Source organism: Pyxicephalus adspersus, chromosome 5 (assembly GCF_032062135.1).
Source record: "Pyxicephalus adspersus chromosome 5, UCB_Pads_2.0, whole genome shotgun sequence".
In the NCBI taxonomy this organism is placed as follows: domain Eukaryota; kingdom Metazoa; phylum Chordata; class Amphibia; order Anura; family Pyxicephalidae; genus Pyxicephalus; species Pyxicephalus adspersus.
This window is the reverse complement of record NC_092862.1, coordinates 92992041-93015659: the sequence shown is the minus strand read 5'-3', so window position 1 is coordinate 93015659 and position 23619 is coordinate 92992041. Positions and strand designations below refer to the sequence as shown.

Below are 23619 nucleotides of genomic sequence, written 5' to 3'. Positions count from 1 at the left end.
TAAGGGTTAAGGCAGGAAGAGAAGGGTGTGGGTTATGGTGGGGTGATCATTAGGGGTGGAGAGATGTCTGGAGGATTTAAAAGGGCTAGGCAGAATGAGGGGGGCATTGGTAGTTGGCTAGCTAGAGTGAGCTTCCTGCCCACCCTGAACTTGGGTAGTTTGTCGGTTAGTTGGTTGGGTTGGGGCAGTTGGGGTTCAGGGAAGGCAGGGTCTGGTTGATGGTAGAATATTTTTATAGGACTCATCACTGGTATAGTGTCCATGGTGTCCATTGTGGCAACTGTTGGACAGTGAGGAGCTTGGTGAGGGGATTGATATCGAAACCCGAGGCAAGGGGGTGTGCCTGGGGGCCAAAAATGGACAAAACAAAAACGCTGACCCCAGCCAATTTCTTCCAAACACGGTAATATTTGAAGGGGTGAAGGGGGGTGATGGTAGTTAGCTGGGATAGATATGGGAGAGACTGGTGACATAGCAGCTACCCGGGTCATGTATTTTGTAATAAGATGCATTCTATTGTATTGCATATACCAGCGGTCAACAACCAGTGGTCCGCAAAAAAATCTAGTTACAAACAACCTCAGCTTTGCAATTATTAATAGTAATAAAGAATATAGTTATTACCATAATACAGTAACAATTATAATATTACTATATTATAGTCACTTTACATTTGTATAAAAATTTGTAAACAAAAATGCTTGAATGAACAAATAAAAGTAAGCTTGCCTCATATACTCTTTCACAGATAGTTTGATCATCCCCATTTTGTATGTTGAGCCTAAACAGTAAAAGAAAAGAAAAGTTATATGGATACATACTGTGATCACATTGAATTTCATACAACACTGTATACATAACTAAAAGCATGTATTTGTACACATGGAAGGTACTTTTATTTTTCTGTTATAACGCAATGTTCATACTACCAATATTATTCAGTAAATACATGGCAGAAATTACATAGGTGTTATTACATGCCAGTGTGCAGAAACACAAAAGACAAATAGGAACGTCACATTTTTCCTGATATGACAAGTAAATATTTATAATAATCGGGTTTCAACCTAGATGACATAAACAGGGAACAATGAGTATTGCTTATTCAAAACAGCAGAGCTGGAAAAAGCAATCAGCCTATCGTATAGCAATAAAGCCATATATACCAAGGGTTGGGCAGAACTAAACACACACACACTATACAAACACCTCATCCATATGAAACTGGAGCACATGCATTTAATAAAGTTTTCATGTATTTTTACATTTTGCAGCTCCTATAAAAGGAGTACCCTATAAACACTAAATCATTTTGGCATGTTTGGAGATAATTTTCAATAGCCTATTTTATATTGTTAGACTTTACCGACATCCGAAAATTCTCATAATCTATAAAACCTGACTGTTCAGTGCTTTACTTGGAGTCAGATTCTAAAACAAAACAAATTAAATTTTTTTGTGACTGGGAATTAGTGTTGGCAAAATAAGGAAGCAATTAAGTGTATATATGTTAATTCAGGCTAATTTAAAGATGATTTATTTTAGCGTAAGGTCAACTAATTACAGATACGTATGTATTACACATATATATTATGACAGAATAACATTATGAATAATATTAGAAGTGTCATTGGTTGCAATGTATTCATGTATTTTGCATTTTATCTTTGCTTTGTAGTTGCTCCACTTCACAGTTCTGATAATATCTTACCTTTCACTGAAAAGCCTTGATTGTTGTTATCTGTCTTTAGCCCTGTAAAGAAAAAAAATAAACTATATATATGTATATATATATATATATATATGTATATATATATATATATATATTTTTTTTTTGCCTAAATATTTAATACTGCATGTTTGGTAGAAGCTAATAGTTTGCCCATGCTAGCAGTGAGCCGGTGTATCTATTAGTGGTGGCAATTTTATTACTACAATGGTATACCTAGCCTTTACAAACAACACACTTTTGTATCAAATGTTTTAAGCAGTTTAATCTGAAAATACACAGCTTGTTCTTGTAGCTGGCAAGATATTTTAGGGAATAATAATAAATATTAATAAATGTATGGAGGAAAACCCCCATGAGGAAAAATAAACTGAAACTTGGTTTAAAAAATTTACTTGGGTGATCTATCAAACCTGAAATAGGTTTATTAAAGTTGTTTGCTATTTGTTAGCAAATGTTTTCACTCCTAGACCAGATCCATTCCAGATTTTTTGGATCACCCAGGTTCACTGATAAAAGTGCATTCTCTCCAGTTTTGGAGAGCTTTAACAAATCAGACCCTCTGACCCCGAAATGATGAGTTCTCTTTTCCTGATCTGCATACTTAGATACTATCAAATGTAGCTCAGCTTAGGGTACACAGCATAGTCAGAAGAAGCTAAACAAGGACAGCCTCCTATTTATTTTCCAAATGTTTACTCTAAAGTTCAGATAAGCTTTATGCCAGAAAATATTTAAACTGTATGTTTTTACCAGTCATGGCCCATTGACCAATGCATTGTACCAATGTGTATAAGGGGAGGAGGGACAACAAGCGAGCAGCACTGACTTGTATTGCGGTTGTTCACCATCGGTTGTTGGATCCATCATAATAGTTGGTTGTACACATTTCAGATTTTGGTCTGAAACAATCATTTGTATCAGGCAAGGATCATCTGATGTGTGTACATAGGTTTAGAGAAGTGTGTTGGGGTAGTACATCTGAAGAGCATCTTTCCTATGCTTTGTGGTGCACTATTCTCACAAAAATAATGTATGCATGATTTTTGGTCCATTGCAGTGCGTTAGAAAATCCATTTAAATTAAATCACATTAACCTGCATTATAATGTGTGCATTTTACCCAAATGATTTTAGGAAGTCCATTCTAGGTTTGCTGGATCACTCACATCCACCCATGATAGTCTATCTTCTATAGAACCTGATTTATTAAAGCTTTCCAATCAGTGGTTTTCTGATAAAAGTGTATCCTCTCCAGTCTTGGAGAGCTTTAATAAATCAGGCCCATATTGCCCATTAATCTTAACTTCAATCTGAAGAAAATCTGTGCAAAAAAATACTTAATACAATATTATGTTCAGATCCTCTAGGACAATGACCTGTATTTACATAAATAACACATAAATGCATATATTCAATGTCAAACTTTCATACAACTTTTCTGGTATTACTACAACCACCAGCCCAGTCATTACTTTCCTCAATGTTTGTGGTAAAGTGAAAGCTAATATCTGATCAGTTTCTGTTCCTGATAGATCATGCAATAATAAAGGAGCCAGGAACAGCTGGTCATGTAATGTTTGCACAGCAATTCTTCCGCCTATGTGAGCATGTATATAATTCCCATAATCTCATGGTATCACTGAAACATTTATTGATTGAAGAATATTTCTGTTTACATAGAACTATTGTTAGTTTATGTTATCTTACCTGTCTGCTTCATGCACTGTGTTCCAGATAAGCTGCAAACACAAAAAGTTCAGTTTGATTAGATTTATGTTACAACTGGTTTAACATGTTTGCTATGCCTGTTAAAGAGAAATTGACAATATTGCTATTTTTTGGCTTATGTGATAAACTTTTATGACATAATAAAATATTAATTAATACAGCACAATGGTTCTCAGTGGTAATGCCAGCCATACCATATGAACAATAACAATAAAGAATAAGTATATAATGATAAATAAAGAACACCTTAAACAGTTGCTGCTCCCAAGGCTCCTGCTTACAAGGCTGCATACACATGTCAGATAATAGCTGTCCAAGATGAACGGTCTTACTCTTGCAAAAATCTAACATGTGTACTGCGGTTGCCTGGCATTGTTCATTGATCTGCCACAGCCAATCAATTAATGTCTGTTCTGGAAATGCCAATAGGCATGTCAATGTAGAGGGGCACAGCAGGGTGCTGCTAATTAGTCCCCCCCCCCTCCATAGAAGAGAAAGAGTGCTGTGTGCAAAGTGCTTGATTGCTTATCTCTCACCATCTGTCACTGGAAACAATCAGATTTTTAATAATTATTTCTGTGGTCATATAATCACAGCTTTGTGTGCTGAGTGTAAGTTTAGCAGAAGTATGAATAAGATGAACACAATGACAGCAAAATAGTAAACTTCAACAAGTATAGAGGATTTCTAAGCTCATAAAACTGCCTCTCACACACTGTATCAGTGCATTCTTTGGGAAGGACAGGATTCATACGCCTCCTTATAAGCTGAGACTAAATGAGGGGGTATAAACAAATAGCTAAATTGAGGATGGGGCCAGGATAACACAGATGCGTAAGATTAGGCTGGTTGATCCTGTTAGTCTATCAGACAGAAAATAACGTGGGTTAAGCATATTTTCTGCATTTTGTGTTGTGTGGAAGTCACAGTGTTAAAGCAAATAGGACCAATCAGTTTCAGCTTAGGAAAGGACATACAAGTGTGTACACAAATTAGGGTAAAGCTGGAGTCAAACCTAAATTTACTAAGCCCCCAGCCTCCAAGGCTCACTTCTTTAAAAGCTGTACATTTCAAGTCAAGTCTAAACTTATTAGATTTTACACAATGAAACCGCCTTGGTTACTTCCCTCACAATAAATTTCCCAGAATTAGGATAGCAGGTACGCCATTTCCAGTAAATGATTCTGCATTAGTGGTAAAGAATTTGTAAGAAATACAAATACGGAAGTAAGGATAAATAACAAGGTAATTTCACAGTCACAATAAAAGTACAATGCAAGCAGTATGTAGTTTGTTCTTGTATTTATGTGTATGTATTCTGCAAACAATATATACATAAAAGCTGGAAGCCAGATTTTCAAGGAAGTCACTGCAATTGTAAGTACTAAGTACTTAGTAAACCAGGGGTCGGCAAAGTTTTATGGCCATTTATGGGGTGGGCGGGAGCACACTAGGCCAGACCCGCCCTAATGGCTCCAACCACTACTAGGGAACACCCTCTGAGATGAAAGCCCTCTCCTCCGTATGCATTGCGGAGGAGAGGGATTAACCTTCAGGGAGCTTTCCCTATTTAACGCGCTGGCGGAAGTATCAGCGTCGGCTGCAGTAAATAGGAGAGCAACTTCAAGGGGGCAGCACCAGAGCTCCGGTGGTTGCCGGACGGCATTAGGTCGGATCACCAAGGGGCGTTAGGCTGGAACGAATTACTGGCTAGAACGTATCTGGCCTAAAGGCCAGAGTTTGCCGGCCCCTGTAGTAAACCATGAACACAAGTACAAATGCAACAGTGATGGGGAGTAGTTTAGACAGATATATTGTGTATGCAGATAGAATAATATTTTTTAGGGTTTAGCTCTTTTTTTAATTATACCATATTTTTTCTCTGAGTAATACAGATATGTCTTTGTACTAGCCTTCTGTAACCCTTGCCCATAAGTGTTAAGACTATAAGAAGAGTATTAATGTAAGCCAACCAGACTTTGCTGTATTACTTAGTACTGGAAATTACCTTGTAATTAGTTTGAAACTGCCTTGTTGGTGAGTTGCTGTTACTTAAAGCATACCTAAACTCAGAAATGTCACTTTACATAAAAGGGTACACTACCCTTTTATGTAAAGTAAAAATTCTGTTTTTTTTTTTAATGCAACACCCTTTTTTTTTTAAAAAAAAAAAAAGGGTGCAGCACCTCCCCCTGCTTCTCGACTGCCTAGGTGATCGGGAATGAACGGGAGCACAAAGCCTCCCGGGCTACCTATGTAAGGCATCTCAGGAGACTCTTGGGTGCTCCTTCTGCGCATCTCGCATCACGCATGTGCAGTGAGAGCGACAATTTTTTTTTCATCCTACTTCACCTGATCTTGCGCTTGGGTCGGGTAATGTAGGATGAATGACCGGGAAGAAGAGACGAAGATGGCAGTGCCCGGAGCCCGGGACGGATGTCGGGACAACGCGGGACCTGATGCAAGACACCCCCGGATAGATCAGACTGCCCTGAGGGAATGATAGTAGGTGCATTTTTTTGGCCAGTTTTCAGTTTAGTTCCTCTTTAACTATTCAAACACAGCCTTACTTAAACTATATTGCTACAGCTAAAGTCAACACATGTATTTAGTGAGGACCTTCTAGAACATTGCCTGAGTAGGATCCCATGTTTTTGATGGCAAAAGCTCTTTACTATCATATTTAATTTTTTTAGTTAGCTGTTTACCTATTCACACCAATAAATTTTACCAAGCTTTAGTAGATGGTAATGCATGTGCAAAGCATTTCTACTGTTTTAATGGTATTAGTTACCATTTATGCAAGGTGCTGCACAGGTTAAAAGATTGTGTCTTTTTTTCATCTATCATTAGGGAGCAAACATTATATTACAAAGAAATTTGTTTATTTCCATCACATACATGTACACACATTACATACTCCCAAATGAAGGTGGTCTCCATGTACAGTTCCTTAAAAAGTGCAAAGAAACAAGATGAACAACTAATTTTAGTCTATTTTCAGGTCAGGATAAATTAAAAGGGATTTTTAAACCATTACCTCTTTGAACCTCTTTTTTACTTCAGCACTATATATATAATAAAAATAAATAGCAAAGGGCATAGGTCTTTACCTGATTGGATATTGTAGGATATCAGTAGGAGGGTTCTCACGTGAAATTCTGAGTAGGAGTAACTCCTCAGAGAGGAAATTGTGCCAGCGTTTGATGGGTTCCTTTACCACCTTCCCTCCCTCGAGGCATGTTTGGCATAATAATGTTTAGTTGTCATTTAGTTGTCATTGTCCCTTAATAAAGGGGATTACTTTAGTAACTCAGTAGTGTTGCCTGGCTGCATCTGGCGTATGTTAACAAAATTTTCCTGGAGGCTGGGTACTGGCACATGGGGCCTGGACATAGATGTGGTTACATATGCAGCAGGTTTGTGGTTTTTTAATAATAATAATAATAATAATAATAATAATAATAGTAAGGAATTATGAAAAGTAAGAGAGCAGCAGACAGTGGTTAATTGTATTATTAAAACATCACCTATTAGTAACTGATCACAAAATTAGTAAAAGATGACCAAAGCATCTGCAAGTTCATAATGTGCAAACTGTGTTGTGTATAGTTATTGTTGTTGCAATACAGTGAATATCTTAAGCTTTTGTTTTAATTTCAAGTTCAGACAATTTTAATTTTCTTTGTAATAAAGAAAGTAGGATACCATTATACACTAGTAGATATTCCAGATACTAAAAAATCATCTAGGTCTGTTCATGGACTCCATGGTTCTATATAAACACCTTTTTGTTCTATTGCTATATGGGGTAATGTGCCCTTGTTACCAATGTTTTTTATGCTTCATGTTATAATATTCATTATATGTTATATAAGAAGTCAATAAAATGTTCCAGGGCAGAATATTTATATATTGATATATCAATCAAGGAGTGCCTTTTTTAATACATAGATTTGCATAGTAAGTGCTCATTATTGTGAAAAGTAAAAGCTTAAATTTATCTAAAAAAAATCCCGCATTGTTACCGCCTGCTCTGAGACCTCTTTCATTAGGCTAAATTTTAGAGACATTGGGACTAATATGGTAAAATCTTAATCAAATAACACTGGTTTAAAAGTGAAGGTATTATTCTTTGCAACTAGATTTCTTTATAGATTATGCATACTATGCAATATTATATACGTAGACAAATTGGTTTCTATACCTGCATAAACTTCTTTTAAATGAGGGAATAATATAACAACACAAATAAAATGTTTTTATTTACCTCTTTGTTTCTCCTGTGCAGTTGAGTTCAACAATGTCCATAATTTTGCAAAATTAGGTAGGAATTCTTTACTCTTGATCCCAAGCAGTTGTTCTAACCCATGACAAATGGACCCTGAAGCCATGTCATGCTATAATCCTGCACAGAATGAAAAAGCATTGGCAGCACATTAGTTAAATACCTCAGCTGGACATTAGACTTCACTAGACTTAGCCTAAAATATCCTAAGGCAACAACTGTGCTGAAGTGTAGGCACCTTGTGATGTTTGAAACTACTGAAAGTCTTTAAACGAAACTTAAAAAAAACAAAAAATCAACAGGACATAACGCTAACTGATAGAAGAGACATGCAAAGCCCTGTTTGTTTTAGCGCATTCGGTGCCAAAGACAGCCAGTGGTGACAATGTAACCCCTGCGTATGCTGGATATTGGACATATCATCTCTGCAAGGTGACTGCAAACCAAGGTCACAAAATGCCATAATGGTGGCATAAACCAAATAATAAATTACACATTTCTGTAACTTTCGCAGTTAACACATACTTAGCCACTTCAAATGCCGAGGTAATCTAAAAAATGACACATCATAATTTTAGCTGCCAATGCTTTAACATGCACACTTCTAATTTTATTATGTAACAACCAATACATTCTATGGGCACATTGTGACTTATAATTGTAATACTAATTAGTATTGTATTGCATTCCACTCCAGGTCTATGGGAATACAAAATCTGCTTAGCTTAATGCAGGATCAAAATTGGTTATCAATGGATTCACAATCTCAAAAGCATCACAAACTGATGCCACTTACACAAGCCAAAAGCCCTTGAGTACAGATCTTAAAACTGCTACAAAGTTGCAATGCAGCTTTGTTTATTTAAAACACAGGCTTGTTTTATGACTTCATGTTAGTTGGTGCCGCAACAAACCTGAAAAGAGATTAATTGATATGCAATGCAATGGGGGCTAGTGGAAGGGACCAGCTGGGTACTGTACATAGCTTCATTCTTCAGCACCATGCTTCGATTCTCCTCTCAAGAACTGTCAGTCCCAATGCAAGCAGTTGGCAGGCTTCTGTAAGAAGTCATGCAAATACTAAAATGACTTGATGGGTGTGTGTAGTTTTGGGAAGTAGACTGCTCTGCAGACTGCATTTGCACACAGATCACCTTCAGTTACAGAAAAAAATGTGATGTTAAGCCTCCATTATTGAAAGAACCTAAACTCAGTGAACTAACGACACAGGTCAGGCACACTAAAGGCTGGGGAGGAAAGGCCTAGAAGAAGCTGTACATCCTCCAGACAGGAAGTTATCTTACAATAAGCAATAATATCAGAATATGTAATTTTTGTGCTGAATAGGAGGTTGTACAATAGTGCAGGGCTAAAGGTAAGGTTGGAATAAAACTTTAAGACCAGTCTAGATACACTAGATGATTGTTGCATGTGATGAATGGTTGTGATCATCTTGGGGGATGTCTAGCAGTGTCTTTTGTTGATCTACCCTGACAGATCTATGAATAACTAAGCAGCCACTGCCACTAGAATATTCTGCGGAGAAAGGTGCAGCAGGGTGCCAGTTGCTTGTACTCTCTCTCCCCTCTCCATAGAACCTAAAAGCGCTGTGTGTGCACTCATGTGTGTTCTCTTTCTACTTTTATCAAAGGGTTTTCATCCCCCAACAGGGAAGATTCACATGGGTTTTAATGTTGCTATTTATCAACACTGACAACACAATATATGTTAAAAACGTTTCATTGCAATTTATAATATAATATATTAAAAAACATATTACAAAAATGCTTGCAAAATGCAAGAAATTACAATTCAACAATCACATGATTTGTATTGTTACACAATAACTTTTACAGTCCTTAATGCATTTCACCAGTAGGCTTCATCAGAAGGTCAAAGCGTTATTAGTACTGCATCTATGTGTCTATATTTCATAGCAAAAAGAATATCCAAATGAATAAAAGAAAATACATATATTATTTTTTTATATAAGCATGCAAACATAGATGTCTTGGATATAAAAAATGTATAGCACCTACTGATTCAGATAGTGGATGATGATTAGATTGGTATTCTGTCATTGAAGCATTGATGTTGAAAAGCAACATTGTTAAAATCCATAGCACAGACTTTCTTATGCGGTTAAGTGTGACGTGTGTATATAGTCAAAAAATCAGATATCACCTTTAGTAGTATTGTCTTCAAATTTAGAACAAAATAAAGCACCTATCAAAAGGAAACAATTAGTAGTGATTGTTGTCACCATTCCACAAATCAAAAATATATCTGACTTACATACACCATATTTGTTTACTGCATGTCCCAAATAGTAATTCCACAACTGAAAAATACTTTTCCTGCAGAACGTAGATAATAAAAAGGGCACAAATCATCACCTCTTTCTTCAAGCGATTATAATCGGTGCCCAATTTGCTAAATAATAGTGATATGTTATACTCCTTTTTGCAAAACAGATATATATAAACTCTCCTTTGAGAGGCTTACCTTTTTGTCCTTTAATTTATTTGTCCTACTCTGGTCACTCTCTCACTGCTTCCTGTCTGATAACTTTGCCTATGGTAAAGATCCTACTTAAATAGCTGGTTGGGGACACCATCTCTCTCATTAAGAAAGCGCAGTCGCACTTCTAGGTGTGGGTTTCTGGTTCTCAGACCGGAAGTGGGTGATTCCACTGCCTGTAACTTGCATGAATATGATACATACATACGAAAATAGCCTGGCAGTTACAAGATTGCCGTTTCACCTCCTAGTTTACAGAGGGATCCATGATTGCAATACCTACATGACCATGACCATGAACATTGAAACAGACCTATCCCAAACATTGACTACATATATCTAAACCCCATTTAGATAAAGCAGGTGCATATACAAATATACAGATTCTCACGCAATTACAGTTTAAAAAGTAATTTGGTATTATACATTGATGTACTACACACCGAAAATCTTTTCCTGCCCTCTAATTTCTCTCTCCAATAATTATTTGGTAAACAGTTATTAAAGAAATTATTTAAAGTTTATTATTTTGTTTAATCCAGGATAGCAGGTGGCTTTCAGGTATAAATCCATTTGCTGTCTTTTTGTATTAACTACTTATCTCTATCGCCACCTCTGGAGTCTACTTTAATTCTATCCAACGCCAAAAAATTATCTTCTTCAGCATTGAAGTTATGCTTTAGTCCCATATGATGGCTCAGAAATCTTGTTATCTTTATATTTTTTATATTGTGTAGATGTTCATAAACTCACTTTCTAAACCTTTTGTTTTGTTTTACCCACATAGTAACATTGACAGCTACAGGTCGCTAAATAAATCACGTCCTTTGTCTCGCATGTCACTGGATCACAACCCTTAAAGTTCACCCTATTGGGTTAATCAATTTTTTTGTCAAGTTGATCATAGATCCAGTTTCATTCCCTGCATTTGCCACATGGTCTAGTACCTTTCAATATAGTGGATTGACCCTTTTGAGTTGAGAAGTGACTCCTTACTAAATTGTCCCTCAGAGAGGGAGCTCTCCGACACATTATTGATGGTAGTTTTCCAATGCTTTTTCTATATTGGGGTCTTCCAGTAAAATAGGCCTATATGTTTTGTAAATTCTTTAAAATTCATCATGCTCTTGCGTGTATTTCATAATAATTCTTGATATAGGATGTTCTCTCTTCTTTCTTCCTTGGCCAAAAAATATTTCATCCCTGTTTAGACCTTTACCTTTGTTATATGATTTTTTCAATAATTTACGGCTGTAGCTTCTTTTTACAACCTGTCTCTCAATTCTTTTGCCTGAGATTCAAAATCGATAAGATTTGTCCAGTTGGGTTTAATCCTCATATATTGCGAGTATGGTATGCTTTTTTTCAACGTTAGAGGGTGAGCACTCTTCGCTGATAGGATGGTATTATCAGCCATTGGTTTTCTATAAACTTTAGCTTCAATTTCACCCTTATTAGTAAGTTTTAATTCCATATCCAAAAAGGTAATGTTGGTATTACTGTGTAACATGGTAGATTTCAAATTAAATAAATTCTGTTGCATTATTTCAAAAAATTCCAAAAGTTCATTCTCACACCCTGTCCAGACAATGAGGATATCGTCTATATACCTTCGCAATAAAAGAATATGGCAAAGGTATAAATCAAGGAACTCATTGCTGAAAAGTTTACGTTCCCATCCCCCCAGGTACAGGTTGGCAAATATGGGGGCGCATTTCGTCCCCTTTGCCACTCCCTGTACCTGGAGGTAAGTTTTGTCATTAAACCCAAATACATGTATCGCAAAAGTTCATTGATGAAACAACTTTCAAACCAATATCATGTGGAATGCATAAATATAGACTTTCTATATCTATAGCAACTTATCTTGAATTATTAGGAAATTTTAAATTTGCAATCACTTATAATACATCTAAGGTATCCTTAAAATACAACGGGATGCCATAAAAATGTTCTCCTAGTTAGTTATCTACCAGTTCGCTGTCGTTTTCAGAAATACATCCATTCCCTGACACTATAGGCTATCCCAGGGACATATTCTTGTGAATCTTAGGTAAACTATAGAAAGTGGGCAGTCTTGGATGTTTAACATTCAAAAAATCATATACCTTTTGACTAATGATGTTTATTTTAATGATTTTGGTGGACCTAAAAAAGTTAGCCACTGCCCTTAAATGTTCTTCCCCTTCTGTATTATCATGTGCCCCTCTATCTATGTGTTCTGAATTGGGGGGAAGAGTTTTGCCTACTTCTCCCTCTTGTGAACTGAATATGTATATGGTGAAATAGATATTTTCTAGTTGTGAATTTAGTGTCATATGGTTTGGATCTTTTAGTGCCCTTGCGTCCAAGATTGGAATGTGAACTAAAAGATGTATCTGCATACAGTGATGAATTGTCTGACTCTAGTTCCTCCTCCCATGGAGGTTTCTTGTGCGTAACTGTGAATGTTTTCAGGCCCACCCATTCTCGAATGCTTGTCTGTCTCTTCCAAACTTTTTTTCTTTGCCCTCAACTAATTCTCTATTGAGTTTGGTTAAAAAGGTCTTCATGTTCTGATTCTTTGGTTTGGTGAGTAACTAAGCAGCCACTGCAACTAGTATTTTCTATGGAGAAAGGTGCAGCAGGTTGCCAATTGCTCGTACTCTCTCTCCCCTCTCCATAGAACTTAACAGCGCTGTTTGTGCAAGTTTGTTCTCTTTCTACTTTCACTAATTATTCCACTAATTATCAGGTAAAATTGTTTTCAGTGACATTTCATCTAAATTTCAATCTCCTGCAATAAGATTTTTTTTTTAGTTTGTAAGGAACAAAAGTAGTATCAATTAAAAATGTATTTCTGAACAAACTACTGTACAAATACATAGCATGGTCAGACAAAAAAGATGCATTCAATCAAATGTTATGTACTAGCGTTTTTTATTGTATTGGTCAATCAATGAAAATAGGGACATATTTCAATTAATAGTCCGTGGATGTTTGAAAATTTAGAGGGGGCTAGTCTCTAGACAATGTTTCCAATCAAGTGTTTGATATCAAGGAATTCAATGTAATTCAAGGAATAAGACAAGCTAGCAAAATTTTATGATGAATTTTCATTAGTAATTATTGAGTAATATTTAAAAACAAAATATAAAATAAATCTAACCAGATTCAATCAAAAATGGTAAGGATTGTGGATAAGCAAAGACACTTAAGTCTGGGCCTCTTGTACCATGCAGTTTAAAATACTCTTCAAAAGCATTCAGTTTTAGAAACAAAACACAATAAAAACACAACATAGAAAATATTGCTCTTAATATACCTAATACCCTTACATGGCACTGATTTCCAATAAAGCATCATAAAGCTTTTCATTAAAGCCTGCTAAGATACCATTTGTACTTCTCCCATAGAGTTAATACAACACATCCTTGAAATTTCTAGTATATGTATATAAAGGAACCTAAATATGTACCATCCAATACTTCTAAAAAGCAGCAATTGGTGTTATGTAGCTACAATAAACCTCTGTGTAACTTGCCCCTCCTTTGACCTTTATATGCGTTCTCTGTATCAGCAGCTCTAAATTAACTTTAGCTGGAGTTCACAAGAACAATATAACTGTTTTTACTGAGGAAGATTGTTATCTGATGAATTTTTTTTTCTAGGAGACGGTGAACCCTGTGTCACACGTTATGACAGAAGTGTTAGTTTGAACTACTTGTTTCAGAGATTTGTGTACCTAAAATGCAGTTCACACTATAATATGTGTATTTTTTAAAACCTAACCTAGGTTATAAATAAAACCTAACCTTTTAAAATTGATACCTGTAGTTATAGGAAGAAAACTTCTCAGTGAGGACTTTTGTTGTGTCTATCTCTCTCATTCTTTCCTTCCCCTGCCCTTCCCCTCCTCATAGTTAAGTGTACATTTTTAAATTATGTTAACCTTTCTTACGCACAAGTTTGTTTTCCTATTATTCCCACTTACAAGCCAATAGTAATGTTATTTTTATTGGCTTTTCTCAGATATCATCAAAACATTACAACCTTCAATGTCTTTGAACGAAAAAGCGTCCCTTTCAATTGGCTTTTTTTAATCCCTTAAACGTAGGTACGCTAACTTTAGCTGGCTCTTAAGACATAAGGTAAATATACAACATACTTTCTTCCAAATTACCTATTTCTGTAGTTGAATGTACACTATTTTTCCTATAAAACAATAAGTGCTTAAACAGTAGGCTGGTCAGTTTCTTCATGATTCGATTACCAATTTTTGCCGTTTTTATGGAGAAGCATAAAATAGACTACTTGTTCATGCACCACTTTTTCATAGCTGTGTGCATAGTTGTGGGGCCCAGGGAATTCAAGAATAGGTAGACTTTAGGTCATTCAAGATGAGACAACTGCTTTAAGCCCTTCTAATTGAAGTCATCTCTTACATTGACTTCCCCACAAAGCATTTAAGCCATCCAAAGTTCTTAACAATATTTTGGGCAGGTGATGGCAGTTTCTATACCTGTTGGAAGACCTCTATGCATATCTCTGCATAGGTTTCCTCTCTGCCTGTTTAATATTGTATATACTTTATATCATATATAGTGCAGCAGGAGAACAACAGATTTAGGAACTATGTGGGGAGAACTTACTGATACTGATTACTCACCTGGTAGGTCTAGATTTCTGTACCAAAAGTGATCCACTGTTTTTCATGAAATTTTTTTTTTAAATTGTAGACCTGTAACTTACAGAAATATGTCCGAACAAGGGTTCTAGTAGATATTATGAATATAAAAAATGTTTGAAACACACAATCATGTAAAAAAAAAAATACTTTTAATAAAATTAAAGGAAATTAGGCGAAGATCAGCAAAGGTAAGATAAGACACAGTGTTACACACTAGCCATCCAGGGAATAACTGGCAATTTTTAAAACTTTGATTCTGTATTTATTGGGGTTTGTTTTGAATTATTTTGTATTTGATTGGATACGGGAGTTTGTATCCAATCCAATACAAAATAAGAATTTGAATTAGCAAGTTATTTACTTTTATTTTATTTTTTTTTATTTTTTGTATTGGATTGGATATGGGAGTTTGTATTCAATCCAATACAAAATGACCGTTTGAATTTACCAGTTATGTACTTTGTATTAATTTTATATTATTTTGTATTGGATTGGATACGCAAGTTTGTATCCAATCAAATACAAAATATAAATTTGAATTTCCAAGTTATTTACTTTTATTTTATTTTTTTTTATTTTTTGTATTGGATTGGATATGGGAGTTTGTATTCAATCCAATACAAAATGACAGTTTGAATTTACCAATTACAAACTTTGTATTTATTTGAATTATTTTGTATTGGATTGAATACAGGAGTTTGTATTGAATCCAATACAAAATGAATGAATGAGTTTCTATTTGAATTTCCCACACACGCACCGACGTCATCACGCACGCAGAAGCCTTCCGGTTTTTTTTCTCTGCCGGACGGCTTCTCGTTTCACAGATCATCCGGCGCTGGACGAAGAAGGACGTGGACGATCAGCGGGACCAGGTAAGATGCCGGCCGGTATCTTGTGTTCCGCCGGCCGGGTGGCGGAACACAAGATGCCGGGCGGCGGAACACAAGATACCGGCCGGCATCTTACCGGTCCCGCTGGCACCCGACGCTGGAGAGGGAGATCGACGGACGACGATGGACGGAGGACAACGCTGGAATAGGAAAACGATGCTGGAATAGGAAAACGACGCTGGAACAGGAAAACGACGCTGGATGTGCACAGCGGGACCATGGAGGTAAGGATGTGACAAAAATACGGGCTTAACCATCCTAGCCATTTTTTTTTGCCCGTACGAAGGTCGGGTTTAACAGCTAGGTGGTTAAGCCAACTAGGTTTGACTATGTCTGGAACAATATTTGTTTATATACTAAGGTAAGTCAATTATGTGTAACATACAGTGCTAATTAACTAATAATTATATGTTGAACCGGTAGACTCTATTTTGCATTGGTTTTCTAAAAAATATATTGCTAACATTTCAAGGTTAGCTTGGTTGTATTATAACATAGTAGGTCTGTCTTCTGTGCTGGTAACATGTAAATACACGTAAAGGCTCAGTTTTACTGGTATGTTGTCCACAACCATCCTTGTTAGATTGGGGGATATTACTGCAGTATAGGAGTACAAGAAACTTTTTGATATACCCTTCCTCCTTCCACAAATTCAGTTATAACTCTAAATGCTGTTTTACCACTTAATACACTTAAACCTGTGTGGAATCAGGTATCTTTTTGTGTTATCAATCTGAAGCCCACTACTAAGCTTATTGCTGATCTTGATTCAGCTAGATGCCCACATTTAGTGCTAAGGAACAAGACACCCTAATAAATACATTTCTCTGGAACAGTCACAGTTCCACAGCTCCCTTATGTCTTGTCAAAGCCCTCTCTACCTCTAGAAGTCTGTGTTGACCTGACTCCCTTACCACTCCCTCCCTGCATAAACTTTTATGTAGCACCCAGGTAAAAAGCCAAAAAGATTCATTTAGAGGGTCACTTGAGTGACAGCTCTTAGTCACATCCAAAATGGCAGTACCCAGCAGTACCCTCGTTTTGGATGTCTACCCAAGGCAGGCTTTTACAGGTAAATACATGTATAAAATATGCTAAATGCACATATAGTTTTATGAGAAGATTGTTGTATTTAATTATTTGATGACAGGGACTTTTTATAATTTGTGTAGAACAGTGGGACATCAGGCATATTAACCCATCAAAGGAATTGTAATTCTGTACAGAAATGTAATATATTAATGATGTTTTAAACTGTTTGCCTAAATTTTTCCACCAATTCCATTAGTTGTTCATGAGATTCTATTTTTTTTTTCTATTTTTTTTTTGATGCTGTGCATGCTTAGATTAGATATCAGTACAGTGGGGCTTCTTTTGCCTGCTATTTATAAAATCTGTCAAAAGGTCTTCACTTTTCAGGTGTAACTTGTTTGTCCAAGGTATCCTTTCATTATATGTCCATAATGTCTAGGGATACCGGTTTTTTCTGTCCTTTTCTTACTGGTTTTAAGTTGATCACAGACATCTGTTTTTTACTTGACTAACAAGAATTGTTTTGGAAAACTAGTTCATTCTCCTCCCTGTTTTTGCAATTGTAACTTGTTTTTCACTACTTTGCATGTCTATGTTGATTGCATTTTGGTGCTAACATAAATCATTGGCCATCTGACAGTTTATATCAGTCTTATAAAACACTAATGTTGAGTCTTTTTTAAATGGATGACATAAATATGAATAAAGTTCTTAACTTTGCATAAATCATTTTTATGACAGGCGTAAATAAACACTATTAATGTGCTTAAAGTAAACCTAAACCTAGAATTTAAATTTTCATAAATTATTAGGAGCCAGCAGCGTTAGTTGGATTCCTTTTTTAATAATTTTTCTTAGTCCTTTAAATTAAAACAACATGTCATATAATTATGCTAGTTGGACACTGGTCCCAGGGTTAAGGACATCCAACATACGGGCGCATTCTAGATGTGAACGGGGCTTCCCTGCTCCTAGATACGAACAGGCTTCCATGCTCGCTGTGTCCAGGACAGAGGCTTGAGGGGGGGAGGGGCGGTTTGCATGACTTGCAGAAGATGTTGAGACAAACATCTGTCCTAATTGCATTCATTAAAATAATGTACCTGTTCCGACTTACATACAAATTCCACCTAAGGACAAACCTACAGTCCCTATCCTGTATGTAACCCGGAGACTACCTGTATTGCCTTTCAAAATACTGTACATACTGGAAGATTCACATGAGCACACACACACACACAGTCTTTGTTTTTAAAGAAGCTCACTTTTTTTCAATAAATATTTATTAAAAATTCTAAAAATCTAATTAGGCACAGTGTGCTTAATTCAGTATTGGAGAATAACTTGATTAAATTGATGGACACAGTTTATCTAAGAAGCCTTATGTATTCTAAAAAAATATTATTGCCTAGTTGGCTATAAACAAAAGTTGGCCTTGAATAAAACACTTAATGTGAGTTTGGGTCCACTTTAACCATCCAGCATCTGATTTAGAACTGAGATTTTGAAGTTCTTTTGCCCTAGGCAATGACCCAATATTATTACATCATACTGAAAACAAATTGGATGTATATTGAAACCAAAACATTAAACATTAAAAGAAGACAAAAAATTAGTGTAACTACTGTATTTCACTGCACTATTCCAGTAACTGATCCAAATGAGTAGCTAAATAGCATTCATGGCAAAGTATTTTTTTTTATATTAGGAATATAATGTACCCCCTGGAATGTACCCCAAAGTGTTTGGTTTTTTTGAGACACTGTACATAAAGCCATATAACACCACCATGTTTAACACCATCAGCACTTAATAAATAGGAGGTATTATAAAAAAAAAATGAACAAATAAAAAGCATTTACCTGGACTTTGTTAGCTGTTTTCTGTCTTCAGAAATTATAGTCAGCAGGACACTAAAGGGTAAATGTCACTAACCAAGCCTGGGTAGCATTTAAATCTTAAATAAGGTTCATTTCCATTTTTCCAAAACCAGGAAATCCTTTTGGCATGGAAATATTTTTAACAAATTGGAAACAAGATTGATCTCTTCATTTTTCATGATCTTTCATGAGAAAAAAAAGGTAATCATGCAAGAACTTCTCATATGTTAATTGACTTTTGTGGAAACCCTCTCTTTTATTTATCTTAAGCTTTTAATGTGGTTCACCAATAATGTAAAAGACGCATTTCAAGGGGTTAGTTAGACAGCAAATATGGCCTTTTGAGCTTTGCACACTATAGATCACATGCCTTCCTACCTTGATAAGAAAACGGAAACTGTCATCTTTAAAGATGTGTGCTTTAGCTGAAATCGGTTCCTGGTCATTTGTAAAGTCAACTTTGTCTGCGTTCACATGTACTGTAACACAAACACATATGTTTCTATACTACTATATATTACACTTAATCTTCCTAAACAATATAAAGTTGGATATCTGCCCCTGCACCAATAATACTGTCAAACAACAAGTCTGTTCTGAAAGAACTAGGGGGTCTACACTTCTGTCTGAAAGTTTTAGTTGCCTAGTTGTCATATGAATTATTTGACTTCAATCCCCTTGAGTCAATACCCTAAAAGAAGCATGTGGCAAACGAAGTCAGAGGATAAAATGCATGTTCTGGCTCAGACGCACGGATAGTATTAAATCAGTGTTACAGCCAGGTAACTACCGTTTTCAAAAGAAAAGGTCAACAATAGCAGACTATTAGTATAGATCTTCTGTAAAGATTTACTAATCTAAAATATTTTCTTCTGTTGACTAGGTTTAATGTAAAGGGTTTTTAATGGAACTCCTAATTTATTCATTAGCTAGTTTTACAATGAAGACTTCAACTAACTGTTGATGGAAAAGAAGAATATTACTCATATTAACTTGAGTTTAAAGTGTATGAAAAGTCAAACTTTTTTGTTTTAATATACGGGGAGCTAGATTTATTGTTGATTTGTTTCCACTGAATAGTTTTCGTTATAGTGTATTGGATACTATTGTGTCCAATACAAAAAGTAATGGGAAATCCTATGGGAAAGGGAAATGAGTGGAACTCTTCAAAAAAGCACACCTGTTCTGGTGACTAAAAAGGATTTACTCCTTTTATGTCCTGCTTTGAATAAAGTAAAAAAATAAAAATAAACAACAAACTGACAGAAGTCCTAATTACTGTACTGTACTGTTACTTATATTTTCATATTACTTGTTTTATCAATAGCTTTAGGTAGCATATAAATGTTTTTAACAAATGCTTTAAGTAAACTAAAGGCATTTGATTTAGATAAAATGGTGCCATTTTAGGCAAAGCCATTAAAGTAGAGTGTCCTGCTCACCCAGCCCAAAATGTATTTTTTATTGTAAGGGTGCTGTCATGATTTAATTGCTGTCATATATGTTTGTTCTATCTCGGTTTCCCTCTGTTCATGAGATTTTGTCCTTGACAGTGCCAAGAAAACCAAGATGGCGAGCATTCGATTCTTTGGAACTGGTTGAGTAATAGAAAATGCAGGCAGCTGCTGTTTTGTGATCATGGAGTTAATGGAAGGTCAAGACCATGCAGTTGGGGTTGAGTGACATGTATATGGTTTATCAGAGTACCCACCAACCTGGTGTGGTTTGTGACTGGTGGCTGATATGGATAATTATTATATGGATACAGGGAAGTGCTGTGAAGACCTAATTTGTTTATTCATATACACTGTGAAGTTTATAATTACTGTCTTCCCTTCCTTTGGCCCTGCTCAAGTCACACTGATTGAGCAACACTTTGTTACATTCTTATGTATAACAAAAAAAAGTTTTTGCTTCATTCAATTATAACAAAGGTGTAAAAACTAATATTTTAAGTGTTTGGATTTTAAATATAAAAAAAAAAATGAAATTGATTCATCAAAATTAAAAAGTGTCAGCGATGTTTGGTTTTGCTATCTCACTTGGAATTGCAGTCTGTCAGATAACTATGACACAAGTTCTATTGGTTTCTTTGAAAGAGGAAAATGTATAATTTATTTTACAAAACAAGACAATGCTAAACAAGAACAAGGCAAAATACGACACATGTAAAATAAACATGAAAAACAAAAATCAGAGAAAGCAGGCACTCTGCATGCTATTTGAGTTTTCTAGCATTCCACAGCTTTGCCCAGGATCTCTAGGAGACATTTGATGTTAAAGCAGATTGAATTGTTGGAGCATGCTGCTAATAGCATTTCCATCTCCCTTCTTTTTATGGAAATTAATCTAAATCATTTGTACAACTATATATTCTCTCACATGGGATTTAGCTTTTTTAATTGGACTTTCAGCGGCTTGAGAAAGCTGTAGTCGAAGTCTGTGGCTAAATGTATTCTTATTATCTATTACAATTATAAATGAGCAGCACAGGCTAGGGTAGGAAATGTTTTTGAGTTGTTTTCCTTACAGATTTTCATGTATATAGATTCTTTTTCACGCTTTGCCACATTGTTCCTTTTCCACTGTTCACAGGTATACAAATAATCTGCTGGTGTTATCTTTTGGATAAACTAGACTCACACAGGTTAATGCTGTTTCCACATGTGCCAGTGTCATTATACCACAAAAAAATACAGTGAGGTAAGGTTCTAAAGTAAGCAAGATCAGCTGTTTTCTGAATTTCCTGAGAATGTTCCTAAAAAGAACAAATGCAGCTACCACTTTTAAATTCTTATAAGTTGCAGCATAATCATTGTTTATTCTTGAGTTTAGTTGTCGTGAAAGTAATATGGTTAGGGTTTAGGGGAAATTTAAACATTAAAGACCAGCTCCAGGCAACTAAAAAAAATTGTTTTGCAGTTGGCCTTTGCACAACCACCCATTGGGGTGGCTCAGTCTATTCATTTTTTAGTGAATGTACTCCTGGAAGGTTCGGTGTTCAACTAACTGCTAGTGGGGCTTAACTCACAGATGAGTTGAGTAAAACATGATGTAAATGTAAATTATCAGAACATACTAGCTTTGAACAGCACATGTGAGTACTCATGCTAGTAATACACACAAATACAGAGCATGTGTAAACATAGCGCACACAGCAAAAACTGTAAGTTTGTCAAGCAAACAACCAGAGGCTATTTTAATGGTCACGTGATTAAAATACACATGAAAGAGAGGGAGCTGTTATGAAATGTTTATTGCCAACATTACCAATTTGTTTAAAGGTATCAGGAAAATGGTGCCACTACTTTTTGCTTGTGGGGCTTTGGAAATATGTTGGCCCAAAAATTATTACACTATGGCTGTGCCATACTCATATAGCTGTTTTTTTTTTTAGAATTTTCTTGCTGATGCTGCCTATATGTTGCTGCCTGGATTGTTATGTTAAAAAATTACTAGGGCAGGAACAAACATTTTATACTGAAACCTTCTGGGGCCATAGCACATGACTTATAAGTAACAACCATGTAAGTCGAGGACAGCAGTTTACTGCACTGTTGCTCCAGTTGTTTCCAAAGACTTACTGAAACATTATTTACACAGATATGTAAAAAAAAGCACTACATAAGCTTTTACTACAGCTAACCTGCTGCTATTGTTCCAACTTGTTTCCAGTTTGACTTTTCTATTGAACTGAGGCCTGAAGTTGTTAAAGGGTAAGCAAATTTGTAATTTGTAAATTTTGAAGGAAGCCTCTAAGGGCTTGCATGTAAATTTGATGTGTCTTATATTGTACCCTTCCATCCCATCCCCCTTTTATCACATGGCACTGTAGAGAGAAAGAAACAGATAAACAAGTATGTCTGATGGAACACTACAAAGCTTGAAACAATGGGCCTGATTTATTAAAGCTCTCCAAGACTAGAGAGGATACACTTTCATCAGTGTAGATCAAGCAAACTTGGAATGATTTTCTTGTTAGCTAATGTTTTTAATCCTGGACCAGATCCATTCCAGGTTTGCTGGATGGCTCAGCTTCACTAAAGAAAGTGTATCCTCTCCAGCCATGGAGAGCTTTAAAAATCAGGCCCAATATCTTTCTCTAATTTCATTTTCTTAAATGAGATAAAAAATGAAAGCATGGGGGCCCAAAGCTTTTTTTGGGGGTCTACCAATGTACCTCAGGACATTCTGGAGTGTAGTATGCATAATGGTATGACATTTTGCATAATCTGGCAATCATTGGCTTCATAATAGTGCAGACTCCTATTGCCTGCACAAACCAGCTTATTATATGTACTAGGTGCTACATTACAGGAAAAAAAAATTAGGTTGTTTCTTGGTCACTGTGTAGTCTACCCTTTACTTTACCAATAATCTCCCAGACTCTTTTACCCCCATCATATTTTGTAGCCAACAGTAGGGTGAGGTGAGCAAGAAGGGGAAAATTGCACAGCCTTACCAGATACCAGCACTGGGCCTTAAAGCTTTTTCCTGTGCAAAAAAGGGTAAAAACCATTATAAAGCATGGTTCAATTTTCTCTAACAAGAAAAAAAATCCTTTCCAAACTTGCGAGACAATGGAATGTAACTTTATATGCGTTTTTACAGAACTAGTGAGTTTAAATGCTAAATTCCTTCCTGACTGAAGCAGACAGACTTAAATAGGTTTGATGAGAAATAAAGGTATATACCATGATAGCATAATATATATTATAATATATATAAAGGTATTTAAAAGTCATTGCAAATGGTCTAGCATTATTAATATGTGGGGATATCGCCCCTGATTCATCAAGCAGAATCGGATTATCGGTCGCGCATTCGTATTCGCAATCCGAAATCGTACGCGATCGCGCTATTCAGCAACTGAAAAAG

The 23619-nt window shown here is 35.8% G+C and overlaps 1 protein-coding gene across 2 annotated transcripts in view; it reads right to left on the bottom strand.

The window, feature by feature from the left end:
• Positions 1–23619, bottom strand: part of ITPRID1 (ITPR interacting domain containing 1) — a 75347-nt gene that overhangs the window by 36142 nt on the left and 15586 nt on the right. The window contains exons 2-5 of one of the 2 annotated variants that reach the window (XM_072412137.1): positions 7730–7867; positions 3439–3470; positions 1712–1753; positions 730–781 (exon numbers count right to left, since the gene is read on the bottom strand). In XM_072412137.1, coding sequence (XP_072268238.1) covers positions 730–781; positions 1712–1753; positions 3439–3470; positions 7730–7770 — 167 coding nt within the window. In that variant the 5' untranslated portion in view covers positions 7771–7867. The remainder of the gene's footprint in view (positions 1–729; positions 782–1711; positions 1754–3438; positions 3471–7729; positions 7868–23619) is intronic. The other variant, XM_072412138.1, reaches the window with a different exon arrangement.